This window comes from Rana temporaria, chromosome 2 (assembly GCF_905171775.1).
Source record: "Rana temporaria chromosome 2, aRanTem1.1, whole genome shotgun sequence".
Lineage (NCBI taxonomy): Eukaryota > Metazoa > Chordata > Amphibia > Anura > Ranidae > Rana > Rana temporaria.
Window position 1 is genome coordinate 88,761,816 of NC_053490.1, and position 13,008 is coordinate 88,774,823.

Here is a 13,008-nt window from a genome sequence, read left to right on the forward strand (position 1 = left end):
GATATGGCGGCACTAATGGGCACCGATGAGATGGCACTGATGGACATCGATGAGGTAGTACTGACGGGCACAGATGAGGTGGCACTGATTGGCGGCGCTGGTATGCGACACTGATGGGCACTCATAGGCGGCACTGATGGGCACACATAGGCGGCACTGATGGGCACACATAGGCGGCACTGATGGGCACACATAGGCGGCACTGATGGGCACACATAGGCGGCACTGATGGGCACTCATGGGCGGCACAGATGGGCACTTATAGGCGGCACAGATGGGCACTCATGGGCGGCACTGATGGATACTTATGGGTGGCACAGATGGGCACTGATAGGTGGGCACTGGGCATGGATGGGCACTGTGGGGTGGCACTGATGGACACTGGGGTGGCGCTGATGGACACTGGGGTGGCAGCACTGATTTTTGCCAGGTTGCCAGTCAGTGCCCATTTGTGGGCACTGACTGGCATCTTTTTTTTAATGCTTTTTTTTTTTTAGACTTTTTGTTAGACTTGTTTTGTTTTTTTTTGCCCACCCTGGTGCTCCAGGGTGGGCATCCCTGGTGGTCCAGTGTGGCGATCCGAGGGGGGGCTGCGCTGATAAACAATCAGCGCGAACCCCCCCTGTCAGGAGAGCCGCCGATCGGCTCTCGTCTACTCGCGTCTGTCAGACGCTAGTGAGGAAGAGCCGATCAACGGCTCTTCCTGTTTACATCGTGATCAGCCATCATTGGACACGGCTGATCACGTGGTAAAGAGTCTCCGCCGGAGGCTCTTTACCGAGATCGGAGATGCAGGGTGTCAGACTGACACCACGCATCACCGATCGCCGCGATGCGCGCCCCCACGGGCGCGCGCGGCATTAAATCCTGCAGGACGTTCTAGAACGTCCTGTCAGGATTTCGTAACCACTTCCCGGACGTAAATCGGCTATAGGCCGGGCGGGAAGTGGTTAAAGGACCGTTCTCATCGGTTAACCGATGAAGCTGACTGATGGTCTGATGTGCCTACACACCATAGGTTAAATAACCGATGGTGTCAGAACGCGGTGACGTAAAACACGACGACGTGCTGAAAAAAACGAAGTTCAATGCTTCCAAGCATGCGTCGACTTGATTCTGAGCATGCGTGGATTTTTAACCGATGCTTTTGCATACTAACCGTCAGTTTTGACCTATCGGTTAGGCGTCCATCGGTTCAGTTTTAAAGCAAGTTCTACATTTTTTGACCGAAGGATAACTGGCCGATGGGGCCCACACACGGTCGGTTTGGTTGGTCCGATGAAAAGTTCCTTCAGTCCGTTTTCATCGGTTTTGACCGACCGTGTGTACGCGGCCTAAGAGAGTCAAAGTGTCTCAGAAGTAAAGATGGGCAGAGATTCACCAAACTGTGAAAAGCTGTGTCTAAAAATTGTAGAATAGTGCATGGGACAAGACGGAAACACCATATTGGATGCACATGATCCTCCGGCCCTCAGATTGCACTGCATTATAAACAGGCATGATTCTGTGATGGGCATTACTGCATGGGCTCAGGAAAACTTCCAAAAATCACTGACTGTAAACACAGTTCACCATGCCATCCAAAAATGCAAGATAAAGCTCTATCATGTAAAGGAAAAGCCGTATCTGAATATGATCCATGTCGTATTCCCTGGGTCAAAGCTCATTTTAAATGGTCTGTTGCTAAGTGGAAATATGTTCTGTGGTCAGACAAATCAAAATTCAACATTCTTTTTGGCAACTTCAAAGGAGAGGGACCTTCTAGGGTTGTTATCAGCGCTCAGTTCAAAAGCCTGCATCCCTGATGGTATGGGGGTTCATTAGTGTGTATGGAATGTGCAGCGTGCTCATCTGAAAAGGCACCATGAATGCTGAAAGATATATCCAGATTTTAAAGCAGCTTATGCTCAGGCAAGAATGGGACAAAACTCAAGCAACTGGTCGCCTCGGTTCCCAGACATTTACAGAGTGCTGTTATAAGAAGAACAGATGCTACACCATGATAAACATGACCCTATCCCAACTTTTTGGGAATCAGGGTTGTACTTTGCCAGCTTTTTTTTGCCCTTTTCATAACTTTTTTGAGACATGGTACCAAGAATGAAATGCTGCCCCCCAAAAAAATTACGCACACCAAAATGCCCCCACAACCATTATTTTATATCATGATAACTAAAGTGGACCTATCATGGCTCTACACATGTATATAGGAGTATAAAGCGAACCTGTTATGGTTGTTTACACGTATAGGAGTAGAAAAAGGACCTGTTATGGCTCTATTCATGCAATTAGCCCCACAGTGGAGCGGGGAGCGGAACTGGCGGAATGGGATGGCGGGCGGCACTTTGCCGCCCCCCTGAAAGTGCCGTCTGGTACAATGGTACCATCGGGTCCCATGGTAGGGCCGGCCCTGCATGTTACTGCCAATTTTAAAATGACCGTATTTTTTCCTTCAAATGGCATATTCTCTCAGTTTAAACATTTGTTATATTTTCTATTGTGAACACAATATGGGTTTATGAGATTTGCAAAAAATTGCATTATGTTTTTACGTAGATTTTACACAACATCCCAACGTTTTTGAAATTAGGGGTTGTACGTACCCTGATATACACTACACTAGAATAAGCATCTCATACACTGAACTTCTCCTACCCTGGAATAAACTTCTTATACACAGAAATAAACATCCCATACAGTACTCTAGATGGGGCCATCTGGGGAATGCAGACAGTAGTGGCATGGTAATCCAATACTGATGTACTGGCAGTGTCTGGCAAGCAACCAGCTAGTCCCACGTGGAGGCAGGCCACATACCCAGACAGGTTTTGCCAGCCTACTCTGGATTTCTCAAAGGGGTGTTTGTCATATGTAATCATCAGACCCCCCTAAAATGAATATTGGGACCTGATGGTCCTTGTGGGTGTTATACCAATAATACAGACTATGGTAAAGCTTTTCAGCCTATAGTATAAGTCCTTCTCATAGACATTAGCAAAGATTTTGATAAGTTGAAGTAGATGATGATCTGCTTCAAAGGCATTTAAATCAGCAAAACATTTTGGAGGTTTTTGTGCTACTATTTGCTTCTATTTTAGCCATTGAATATCGTATAGATTACTTCCATATACAATGTTTTTGAGTGGATTTTCCAATACATCTGCATCTTTAACCACTTCCATACCGGGCCTATTTTGGCACTTCTCTCCTACATGCATAAATCATAATTTTTTTGTTAGAAAATTACTCAGAACCCCTAAACACTATATATGTTTTTTTAGCAGACACCCTAGGGAATAAAATGCCGGCCATTGCAACTTTTTATCTCGCACAGTATTTGCGCAATAATTTTTCAAACGCCTTTTTTTGGGGAAAAAAACGGTTTTGTGAATTAAAAAATAACAAAACAGTAAAGTTAGCCCAATTTTTTTGTATAATGTGAAAGATGAAGTTACGCCGAGTAAATAGATACCTAACATGTCACGCTTAAAAATTGCGCACACTCATGGAATGGCGCCAAAAATCTCCATAGGCGTCGCTTATTTTTTTTTTACAAGTTACACATTTAGAGTTACAGAGGAGGTCTAGTGCTAGAATTGTTGCTGGCGCTCTAACGCACGCGGCGATACCTCACATGTGTGGTTTGAACGGCGTTTACATATGTGGGCGGGACTTACGTGTGTTCGCTTCTGAGCGCGAGCTACCGGGGATAGGGGTGTTAACATTTTTTTGTATTATTTTTTTTTATTTTACTCAATTTCTTTTATTTTTACACTTTTTTTTACATTTTTTTCTTTTTGATCACTTTTATTCCTATTACAAGTAATGTAAACATCCCTTGTAATAGGAATGGTTTGTGACAGGTACTCTTTATGGAGAGATGCGGGGTCAATAAGACCCCACATCTCTCCTCCAGGCAGGAAAGCATTAGATCGTGAAAAAAATTCACCGATCTAATGCTTTCAGCCGCGATTGTGGCTGTGTTTACATTCCAGGACCCGGGCGTGACGTCATAACATCGCGCCCGGGCCTCCGACGATCATAGAGATGACTAGAGTCTACTCTATGGTTTCCATCGGACGCCGACGGATCGTTTCTCCGGGTCTCCGATGGCAAAGGAGAGCCCGGAGAAGCACCGGATGGCGGTGGGAGGGGGGCGCCGCTATGATCGTTTTTATGGTGCAGGGATTCGCCGGCTGAAGAGATGGATATCTGAATGATGCCTGTGGCTGCAGGCATCTTTCAGATATCCCCACTGAAAGTCCAGGACGTCATATGACGTCCTTGGGCTGGAAGTAGTTAAATACAACAGGCACAGGTTTTCGTGCTCACCAGCTTTTAAATTAAACTTTTCTAAGTTCCATGGTGACTGCAGAGATTTGAGCTCATTATTGAATTTTGCAAACCAGCAGATTACAGAGTGTGACTCCTAAAGTGCCACCATCTACAACTGTCCTCCAATCACAGGCACTTTGACTGTACAATATGTAAAGAGCACGGTTGTCAGCCTTATATAACTATAATAACTAAATAAATACATATTAACCAAAAGTCAGATTTGGAGCTCACTCAGTCCCTAACATGCATGACAATGATGATGTGATTTTCCATGCATTCTGACATACGTTGTGCCACCATTCTGTAAGATACAATTCAATAACCATGAGTGAGATCACTGAGGGCATAGCACTAGAAATGCAGCAGCGTATAAAAGTTGCAATACAGAAGAATAAAGCTATATATTTAAAAGGATTCTTCACTTTTTTTTTTTACACATTGAAGATTTCAAACCTTCTCTGCTCTTAAAAAAAAAAGTTTTGGCTTTACTTTAATGGGCAAAGACAATGAATTTTTACAATTTAACTGCACGCTTGAGTTAAACTGATGTGCCCCAAGGTATATCTGTTCAACACTTCCCACTGCAAAGGGGTACATAGGACACTATCATAAAACATTCATCTAGAGCTTTGTGGGCCAGGAGTGTGCACCCGGCTGTGAAATCAGACACTGCCCCAATAACAGGAGACAGGAAGACCTGATATCAGCATTTACAAGTGGTATTATATGCCGAGTGCTACAAGCAAGGTGCTGGATTACTATAAAGCAATCATGTGCTTAAAGAGGACCTCCACCCTAATTTTGCAAATCCCCTAACATTTCACACTCTCCTTTGACAGAATTGCATCCAAATACCTTTTCTGAGCCCCCCCCCCCCTCTCTACTTCCATACTGAAATTGAAAATGATGTCGCTAGTACCGACAAAATATCATATAATTTCTTAAAGCGGGGGTTCACCCAAAAAAAAAAAATCTTTAACATTAAATCTAGCAGAGCCAGCATAGTAAGGGCATTTACTTTCGACAGGTACATTTTTATTTTTTCTCCGTACTTACCTTTATAGACTGTTTTTGTCCAGGGCTTCTGGGTTCTGATGACTGCGGGACTGGGCGTTCCTATCCTTCGGTTCGATGATTGACGGCTTGTGAAACAAGTGACCTGTCGCACAACGCGCGTCACCAGATGTCGGGAAATACCCGAGCTGCGAGTCGGCACTATACGGCGCCTGCGCAGTTAGCTCTACACGGCGGGCGCAGGCGCCGTATAGTGCCGACTCGCAGCTTGGCTATTTCCGGAAATCTAGTGACGCGCGTTGTGCGACAGGTCACCTGTTTCACAAGCCGTCAATCATCGAACCGAAGGATAGGAATGCCCAGTCCCGCAGTCATCAGAACGCGGAAGCCCTGGACCAAATCAGAATATAAAGGTATGTACGGAGAAAAAAAAAAAAAGACCTGCCGAAAGTAAATGCCCTTACTATGCTTAGTCTAATGTTAAAAATTTGTTTTTAGGGTGAACCTCCACTTTAATAAAGGGGTTTGTTAAAACAAACCCCTTTTTAAGAAATTATATTTTTAATAAAGCTATGAAATTATTTTATAATTATCTGGTCAAGTGGTCATTTAACCCTAGAACAGTGGTTCTCAACCTCCTAGTGCTGTGACTCCTTGATAAAATTTCCCAAGTTTTGGGGACCCCTAACAGTAAAATTATTTTCATAGCGTGGGTAGAAATCACCCAAGGCAAGACAAGTAATTTGCGCCCCTAACCCACAGACATTTAGCGCTCCCTGGGTGCCTTCCACTTGTACAGTTTTAAAACCCCTTATGGTACATTTTAGAATGTACCACTCTTTCTCCATGTTCTCCTTTCTTTTCCTTTCATCTCTCTATCCTAATTCCTTGTTTTTTCCCCCGCATCCCTCCCTCTAACTGTCTTTCTTGCTCTCTCTTTTTTTCCTTTCTCTCCCTTTTTCTTTGTTCATCCCCCTCTTATCATCTCCCTTCCTGGGAGATCAGTGTGGCCTTCAGGAATAGCCCAGGATTTGGTGACCCCTGGCAAATCATCATTTGACCCCCAAGGGGGTCCCGACCCCCAGGTTGAGAACCACTGCCCTAGAAGATACATGAAAAGTCCCAAACCATGTTGTATTTGTATTTTTGTCCTTTAAGGGATGGTCTCTTCTAAGGGTCTTAATCAATACACACTCTATCCCCACACATAAACACTTAGATATGGAAGTCATATATCCTGGAAGTCTTCATGCAACTCAGAGAATGTGAAGTGCGCACGTGCCGTCAATCCTGCACATGCGCACCCAGCGCTATATGGGCGAGATTATATTATTATTGCAGATACCATGGAAAGGTGTAAACAATATGCAGGCACAGTGGTGTAGTGGGTAGCACTCTCACCTAGCAGTAAAGGGTCGCTGGTTGGAATTCCAACTATGACACTACCTGCCTGGAGTTTGCATGTTCTCCCTGTGCTTGCGTGGGTTTCCTCCAGGTACTCCAGTTTCCTCCCACACTCCAAAGACATGCCGATAGGTAAATTGGCTTCTGTCTAATATTGGCCCTAGTATATGAATGTGAGTTGGTGACCTTAGATTGTAAGCTCCTTGAGGGTAGGGACTGATGTGAATGTACAATGTATATGTAAAGCACAAGTGTAAATTGACAGTGCTATATAAGTACCTTAATAATATGACTCCCTGGCTAGAGCGTTGCGTGCGCACATGCTACCAATCCTGCACATGCGCACCCAGCGCTCTATGGGCGAGAATTTATATTTATTGCAGATACCATGGCAAGGTGTAAATAATATGACTCTCTAACTAGAGCGCTGAGTGTGCATGTGCCATCAATCCTGCACATGCGCACCAAGCGCTCTATGGGCGAGATTATATAATTTGTGCCGACACCATGGCAAGGTGTAAACAATATGACTCTCTGGCTAGAATGCTCAGTGGGCACGTGCCATCAATCCTGCACATGCGCACTCAGCACTATATGGGCGAGATTATATTATTATTGCAGATACCATGGCAAGGTGTAAACATTATGACACACTGGCTAGAGTGCTAAGCGTGCACGTGCCATCGATCCTGCGCACATGCCATCAATCCTGCACATGCGCTCTATGGTTGAGATTATATTATTATTACTGAAGATACCGTGGCAAGGTATAAACAATATGACTCCCTGACTAGAACTCTGAGTGCACATGCGTGTGATCTTGGTGGGGTAAAGGGACAAATAATGCTCTAATGCAAATGCCACAGGATACGACCAGAGAATATGAATGCTCATAAGTATCCACAATAATGGTAGACTGCTTTACAGAGTGAAAATCTATTTTTACTTTGACATTTTTAATAGTGCCTCTATTTTACTTTTCACAATTTGGATGATGTTCCTCTTTTCTTACTTTGCTGTCCTGTATGAGTTTTTTTTTTTTTTTCGTCTGACAAAATGTTTTATTATAGAAAATCTGATTTAAAAAAGAAAAACCTTGTACCTGTGAACATATCCAGAAATGACCAAAGAGATAAATAGTATGTGTGTGCCAGGGCTGTCAGTGCCCAGATGACGGTCATTAATAATCTGGATTCAGCCTCCATGCAGCAATGGTGAATGATCGCTCACAGAGCTGTGCTGGGAGCAGAAGAAGAACTCTTGTAGCTTTCTATAAACATGTCAGAGATTAGAATGGAGGAGAATGATGATCTGCACTGCTGTTTACTTGGTGATGACAACATGAGTTTAAAAGGAAAATAAAAATCCATTTCTGCCTTTTTCTGATCAGCAAACACAGCGATCTTCTCAGGTGTAACAGATCATCCTAAAGCAGAATGGGGGTCATCCACCATCAGGTGCCATCTACATAAGGGGTTCACCCATACCCCCTCCCTGCCTTGTGTCTGGGAACCCTCTTCATGTACTTTGTATATAGTCTGGATTCCATATATCAAATGCTGAATGTCAATGTGACTATCAATGTTCTATTTACTGAAGGCAATGCTGTGATGAAATACTCCACCTTTATTTGTATTTATTACATGCCCATCACTCAATAATGTGCTAGTCCTGAGCTTATTCTCTGGCTTAGATCTGCTGCTAAACTGATTATTTAAGAAGTGGGGAACTAGAGTGGTAAATATAAATATTGAAAATAAATATTGACCACAAATGTTGCATTTATTTTAAAAGCAGTAACAAAATATATACAAGATAAATGAATGAATGGATTTCAATGAGCCCTATGTAGACCATTGCATTGCTTCCATGTGCGATTAAAAAAAATTAAGTAACAGCGGCCCAGATTCTCGTATATGGGCGTAAAACTGTGCGGGCGTAACGTATCTGATTTACGTTACGCCGCCGCAAGTTTTACAGGCAAGTGCTTTATTCACAAAGAACTTGCCTGTAAAGTTGCGGCGGCGTAGCGTAAATCACCCGGCGCAAGCCCGCCTAATTTAAATTAGCCGGGTAGGGGGCGTGGAGCATTTCAATTAGGCGCGTTCCCGCGCATGCGCCGTACGGAAAATATCCCAGGGTGCATTGCTCCAAATGATGTCGTAAGGACGTCATTGGTTTCGACGTGAACATATATGGCGTCCAGCCCCATTCACGGACGACTTACGCAAACGACGTAAATTTTAAAATTTCGACGCGGAAACGACAGCCATACTTAACATTGGTTGCCCCTCATATAGCAGGGGCAACTTTACGCCGCGCAAAACTAACGTAAACGTCGTAACTTCACTGCGTCGACCGCGCGTACGTTCGGGAATTCGCTTATTTAGCTAATTTGCATACTTGACGGGGAAAACGTCGGAGGCGACACCTAGCGGCAAAAAAAAAAAAATTGCATTTAAGATCCGACAGCGTAAGAGCCTTACGCCTGTCGGATCTAATGGATATCTATGCGTAACTGATTCTAAGAATCAGTCGCATAGATACGACGGCCCAGATTAGGACTTACGACGGCGTACATTGCGTTGCGCCATCGTAAGCCCTTTGAGAATCTGGGCCAGCGTGTTTATTTTTTTGCACCGGATCACACTGCAGACGCATGCAACTCGGTACAAGAAAATATAAATAAATAATGCAAGAAAAAACACACCACATGCGCATTACCAACAAGTGTGTGGCGTGCTTTAGGTGCGTTGCCTTTTTTATACGTTTTAGTTGCTGAATGCTATACAACATGCGTTTTGATGTAAGTGCATCAAAGATGCAGTAAGCAGGGTTTTGTTTTACACACCACACCTAAAGCTCTCGAAAAAACAAAAACAAAGGTATTGATCAGGCTTTAAACAAGCCCTCAGCCTAGGTGCACCCCTAGTATCACACATTTGTATGCATTTCTGTGCTACACACATAGGGGGCAGCTCATCTGTTTTCGATAGGCTGCCATGTGCGCAAAAAACACGCCGAAAAAGCTTGTGTACCTTTTTGGGTGTTGATGAGCTTCACACGTTTTTTTTTTTACTTTTTTAAAAAGAAAAAAGTGAGTCTGTGCTGCTTTTGGGGTGCCATTAAGAATCTATTGCACTGCAAGCTCTTTGCGCATTTTTCGGGCATTACGCAAATCTGTGTGAAAATGCACATTTTTTCTTGCGTTCACGGAACGTTTAGGTGTAATTGCAGAAGAGTCTCCCAGACAGAAAATTATACATTGTAATTCTCCCTACTACACACAATGTCCCTGGAGATACAGAGCTCATGACCCTTCATATCACTGGAATCACACTCTAAAATGACAATTATGGAATAAAGTGATTCAGAAGATGACAATGAAGACAAAAGTGACCAGAGCTTTTCTTTCATGTCTCCATCAACGTGACATTTAATTGGTGGCTATTGGCAATAGCTGCAGTTGGCTTGGCTCTGCAGCTTGGACACGTATTCCAGTCCCCTGATACCCCTAGACTTGGCCCCCAATACCTCTAGATTTACCCCCTGATACCCCCAGATTTGCCCCTTAATATGCCTACACCTGGCCCCTGATATCCCCCAGACTTGTCACCTGATATCCCTAGATTTTCCCCCTGGTAGCCCCCCGGACTTGTCTACAAATATCCCAAAGAATGCCCCATAATACCCCCCAGATTTGCCCCTTAATATGCCTACACCTGGCCGCTGATACCCCTAAGACTTGTCACCTGATATCCCTAGATTTTCCCCCTGGTAGCCCCCCGGACTTGTCTACAAATATCCCATAGAATGCCCCCTAATACCCCCAGATTTTCCCCTTAATATGCCTACACCTGGCCCCTGATACCCCCAGACTTGTTACCTGATATCCCTAGAATATCCCTAGATTTTCCCCCTGGTAGCCCCTCGGACTTGGCTCCAAATATCCCATAGAATGCCCCCTAATACCCCCAGATTTGCCCCCAATACCTCCCAGGCTGGACTTCTGTCTCTAGATTGCCTCCTAATATCCTCAGGTTTGCTGATACCCTCCAGATTTTCACCTAATATCCCTACACCTGGCCCCTGATACCCCCCAGAAGTGTTACCTGATATTTCTAGAATATTCCTAGATTGTCCCCCTGGTAGCCCCTCGGACTTGTCTCCAAATATCCCCTAGATTGCCCCCTAATACCCCCGGATACCCCCCAAGACTTGACTTCTATCCCTACATTGTCTCCTAATACCCCCTGGTTTGCCCCCTTATACCCTCCAGACTTGTCACCTAATATCCCTACACCTGGCCCCTGATACCCCCCAGACTTGTTACCTGATATTTCTAGAATATCCCTAGATTTCCCCCCTGGTAGCCCCCCCATCCCCGAAATTGTCTCCAAATATCCCTAAATTTCCTCCTAATACCCCCAAGTTTGCCCCCTGATACCCTCCAGACTTGTCACCTAATATCCCTACACCTGGCTCCTGATAACCCCCAGACTTGTCACCTGATATTTCTAGAATATCCCTAGATTTCCCCCCTGGTAGCCCCCCCATCCCCGGAATTGTCTCCAAATATCCCTAAATTTCCTCCTAATACCCCCAAGTTTGCCCCCTGATACCCTCCAGACTTGTCACCTAATATCCCTACACCTGGCTCCTGATAACCCCCAGACTTGTCACCTGATATTTCTAGAATATCCCTAGATTTCCCCCCTGGTAGCCCCCCCATCCCCGGAATTGTCTCCAAATATCCCTAAATTTCCTCCTAATACCCCCAAGTTTGCCCCCTGATACCCTCCGGACTTGTCGCCTAATATTCCTAGACCTGGCACTTGATCCCTGCAGACTTGCCCCTAAATAGCCCCTAGACTTGGCCCCTGATACCCCCAAATGTGCCCCCTAATAATTCCTAGACCTGGCCTCTAATACCCCCTGGCCAGGCTTGCCAACGGTCAGTAAATTTACGAACAATCCGTAAAAATCTGTGATTGTTCCAACTGTCTGTAAATAACTGGGGCTGATAATTTGTTGTGCTATGTTGACTTTTTAAGTGTAAATCAGGCAAATGACTTAATACAGGTATTGTGAGTGTTTAGATATTGTGTTTAAAATCAATTCTCCTAGTTTATACGAGTTCTGTAATTTTTCAAGGTGTCAGTAAAAAAGATGCTCCGTAAGTATATTTTCCAGGTTTTGTCAGTAAAAAATGCTGTGAGCTGTTGACTTCCCTGCCCCAGACTCAGACCTGGTCCCTGATCACCCCCAGACTTCTCCCTTCCCATGTCAGTGCCTTCCATCCACCCTCCGGTGCCCCTGGCAGAGCGGTGCCTACCTGCAGCGGAGTCCGGGCTCTCCTTGTCGGACCTGCCGTTGTCTGGCGCCCCCTGCTGCCTGTCATTGTTACACACCCCCTGATCCAGCCGGGCTTCGGCGCTGGAGCAGCAGTAGCGCAGTACACAGGTCCCGCAGCAGATGGTGGCGTCCTCCCCATCGAACCTCTCCGGACATTGGTAGCCGTCCCTCCATACATCCTGAGAGTCCGTCCAACCGTGACAATACTCCCCATTCCCCCGGGCCGCCGCCAGCAGGAAGGAAGCCGCGACCAGCAGTGCCATCCACATGACTCACTCCTAGGACTGCTAATCCCTCTGTGCCTATCCGGTGCCCACCATAGAGGAGATCAATGCTGGAGGGGCAGAGGGGCGCACATGGTCCGGGATGGAGGAGAGCTATGTCCCCCCCGCCACCATCTTCTTCATAGAGCTCCAGCCGGGGAGCGGATCTGAGTGTCCGGGGAGCGGAGCGCAGAGTCCGGGGAGCGGAGCCGAGAGTCCGCGGAGCGCAAAGTCCGGGGAGCGGAGCGCAAAGTCCCGGGAGCGGAGCGCAAAGTCCCGGGAGCAGAGTCCAGAGAGCACACTGACAGATCGAGAGCAAAGTGACCGGCTGGAGGGAGGAGGAGAGGAGTACAGAGATCCCTGTCACCCTCAGCACCTCCCTCCTCCTCCATCCATCCCTCCTCCTCCTCCTACATACTCTTCCGACACTACAACACCACAGCTACTAGGGGCACCACAAGCCCCAGCACACACCTTGTGTCAGCAGCTGCTCATATTCACCCCTTCAATGCTGGGGGGGGGGGGGTGTCCCTCCAGAAAAGGTCTGACTCAGGTTTGTGCTGTACTTTACATCCCCATTCCAACACAAAATCTACAATCCATGTACGTTTATACATCAGGTGTCCCCATAAGA

At 45.7% G+C, this 13,008-nt stretch overlaps 1 protein-coding gene across 1 annotated transcript in view; it reads right to left on the bottom strand.

Moving 5' to 3' along the window:
- The window catches only part of SHISA2 (shisa family member 2), a 54,990-nt gene extending 42,257 nt beyond the window's left edge, over positions 1-12,733 (bottom strand). The window contains exon 1 of the mRNA XM_040340496.1: positions 12,092-12,733. Within this exon, the coding sequence (XP_040196430.1) occupies positions 12,092-12,380 (289 nt within the window). The 5' untranslated portion in view covers positions 12,381-12,733. The remainder of the gene's footprint in view (positions 1-12,091) is intronic.
- Between the last annotated feature and the right edge of the window lie 275 nt (positions 12,734-13,008).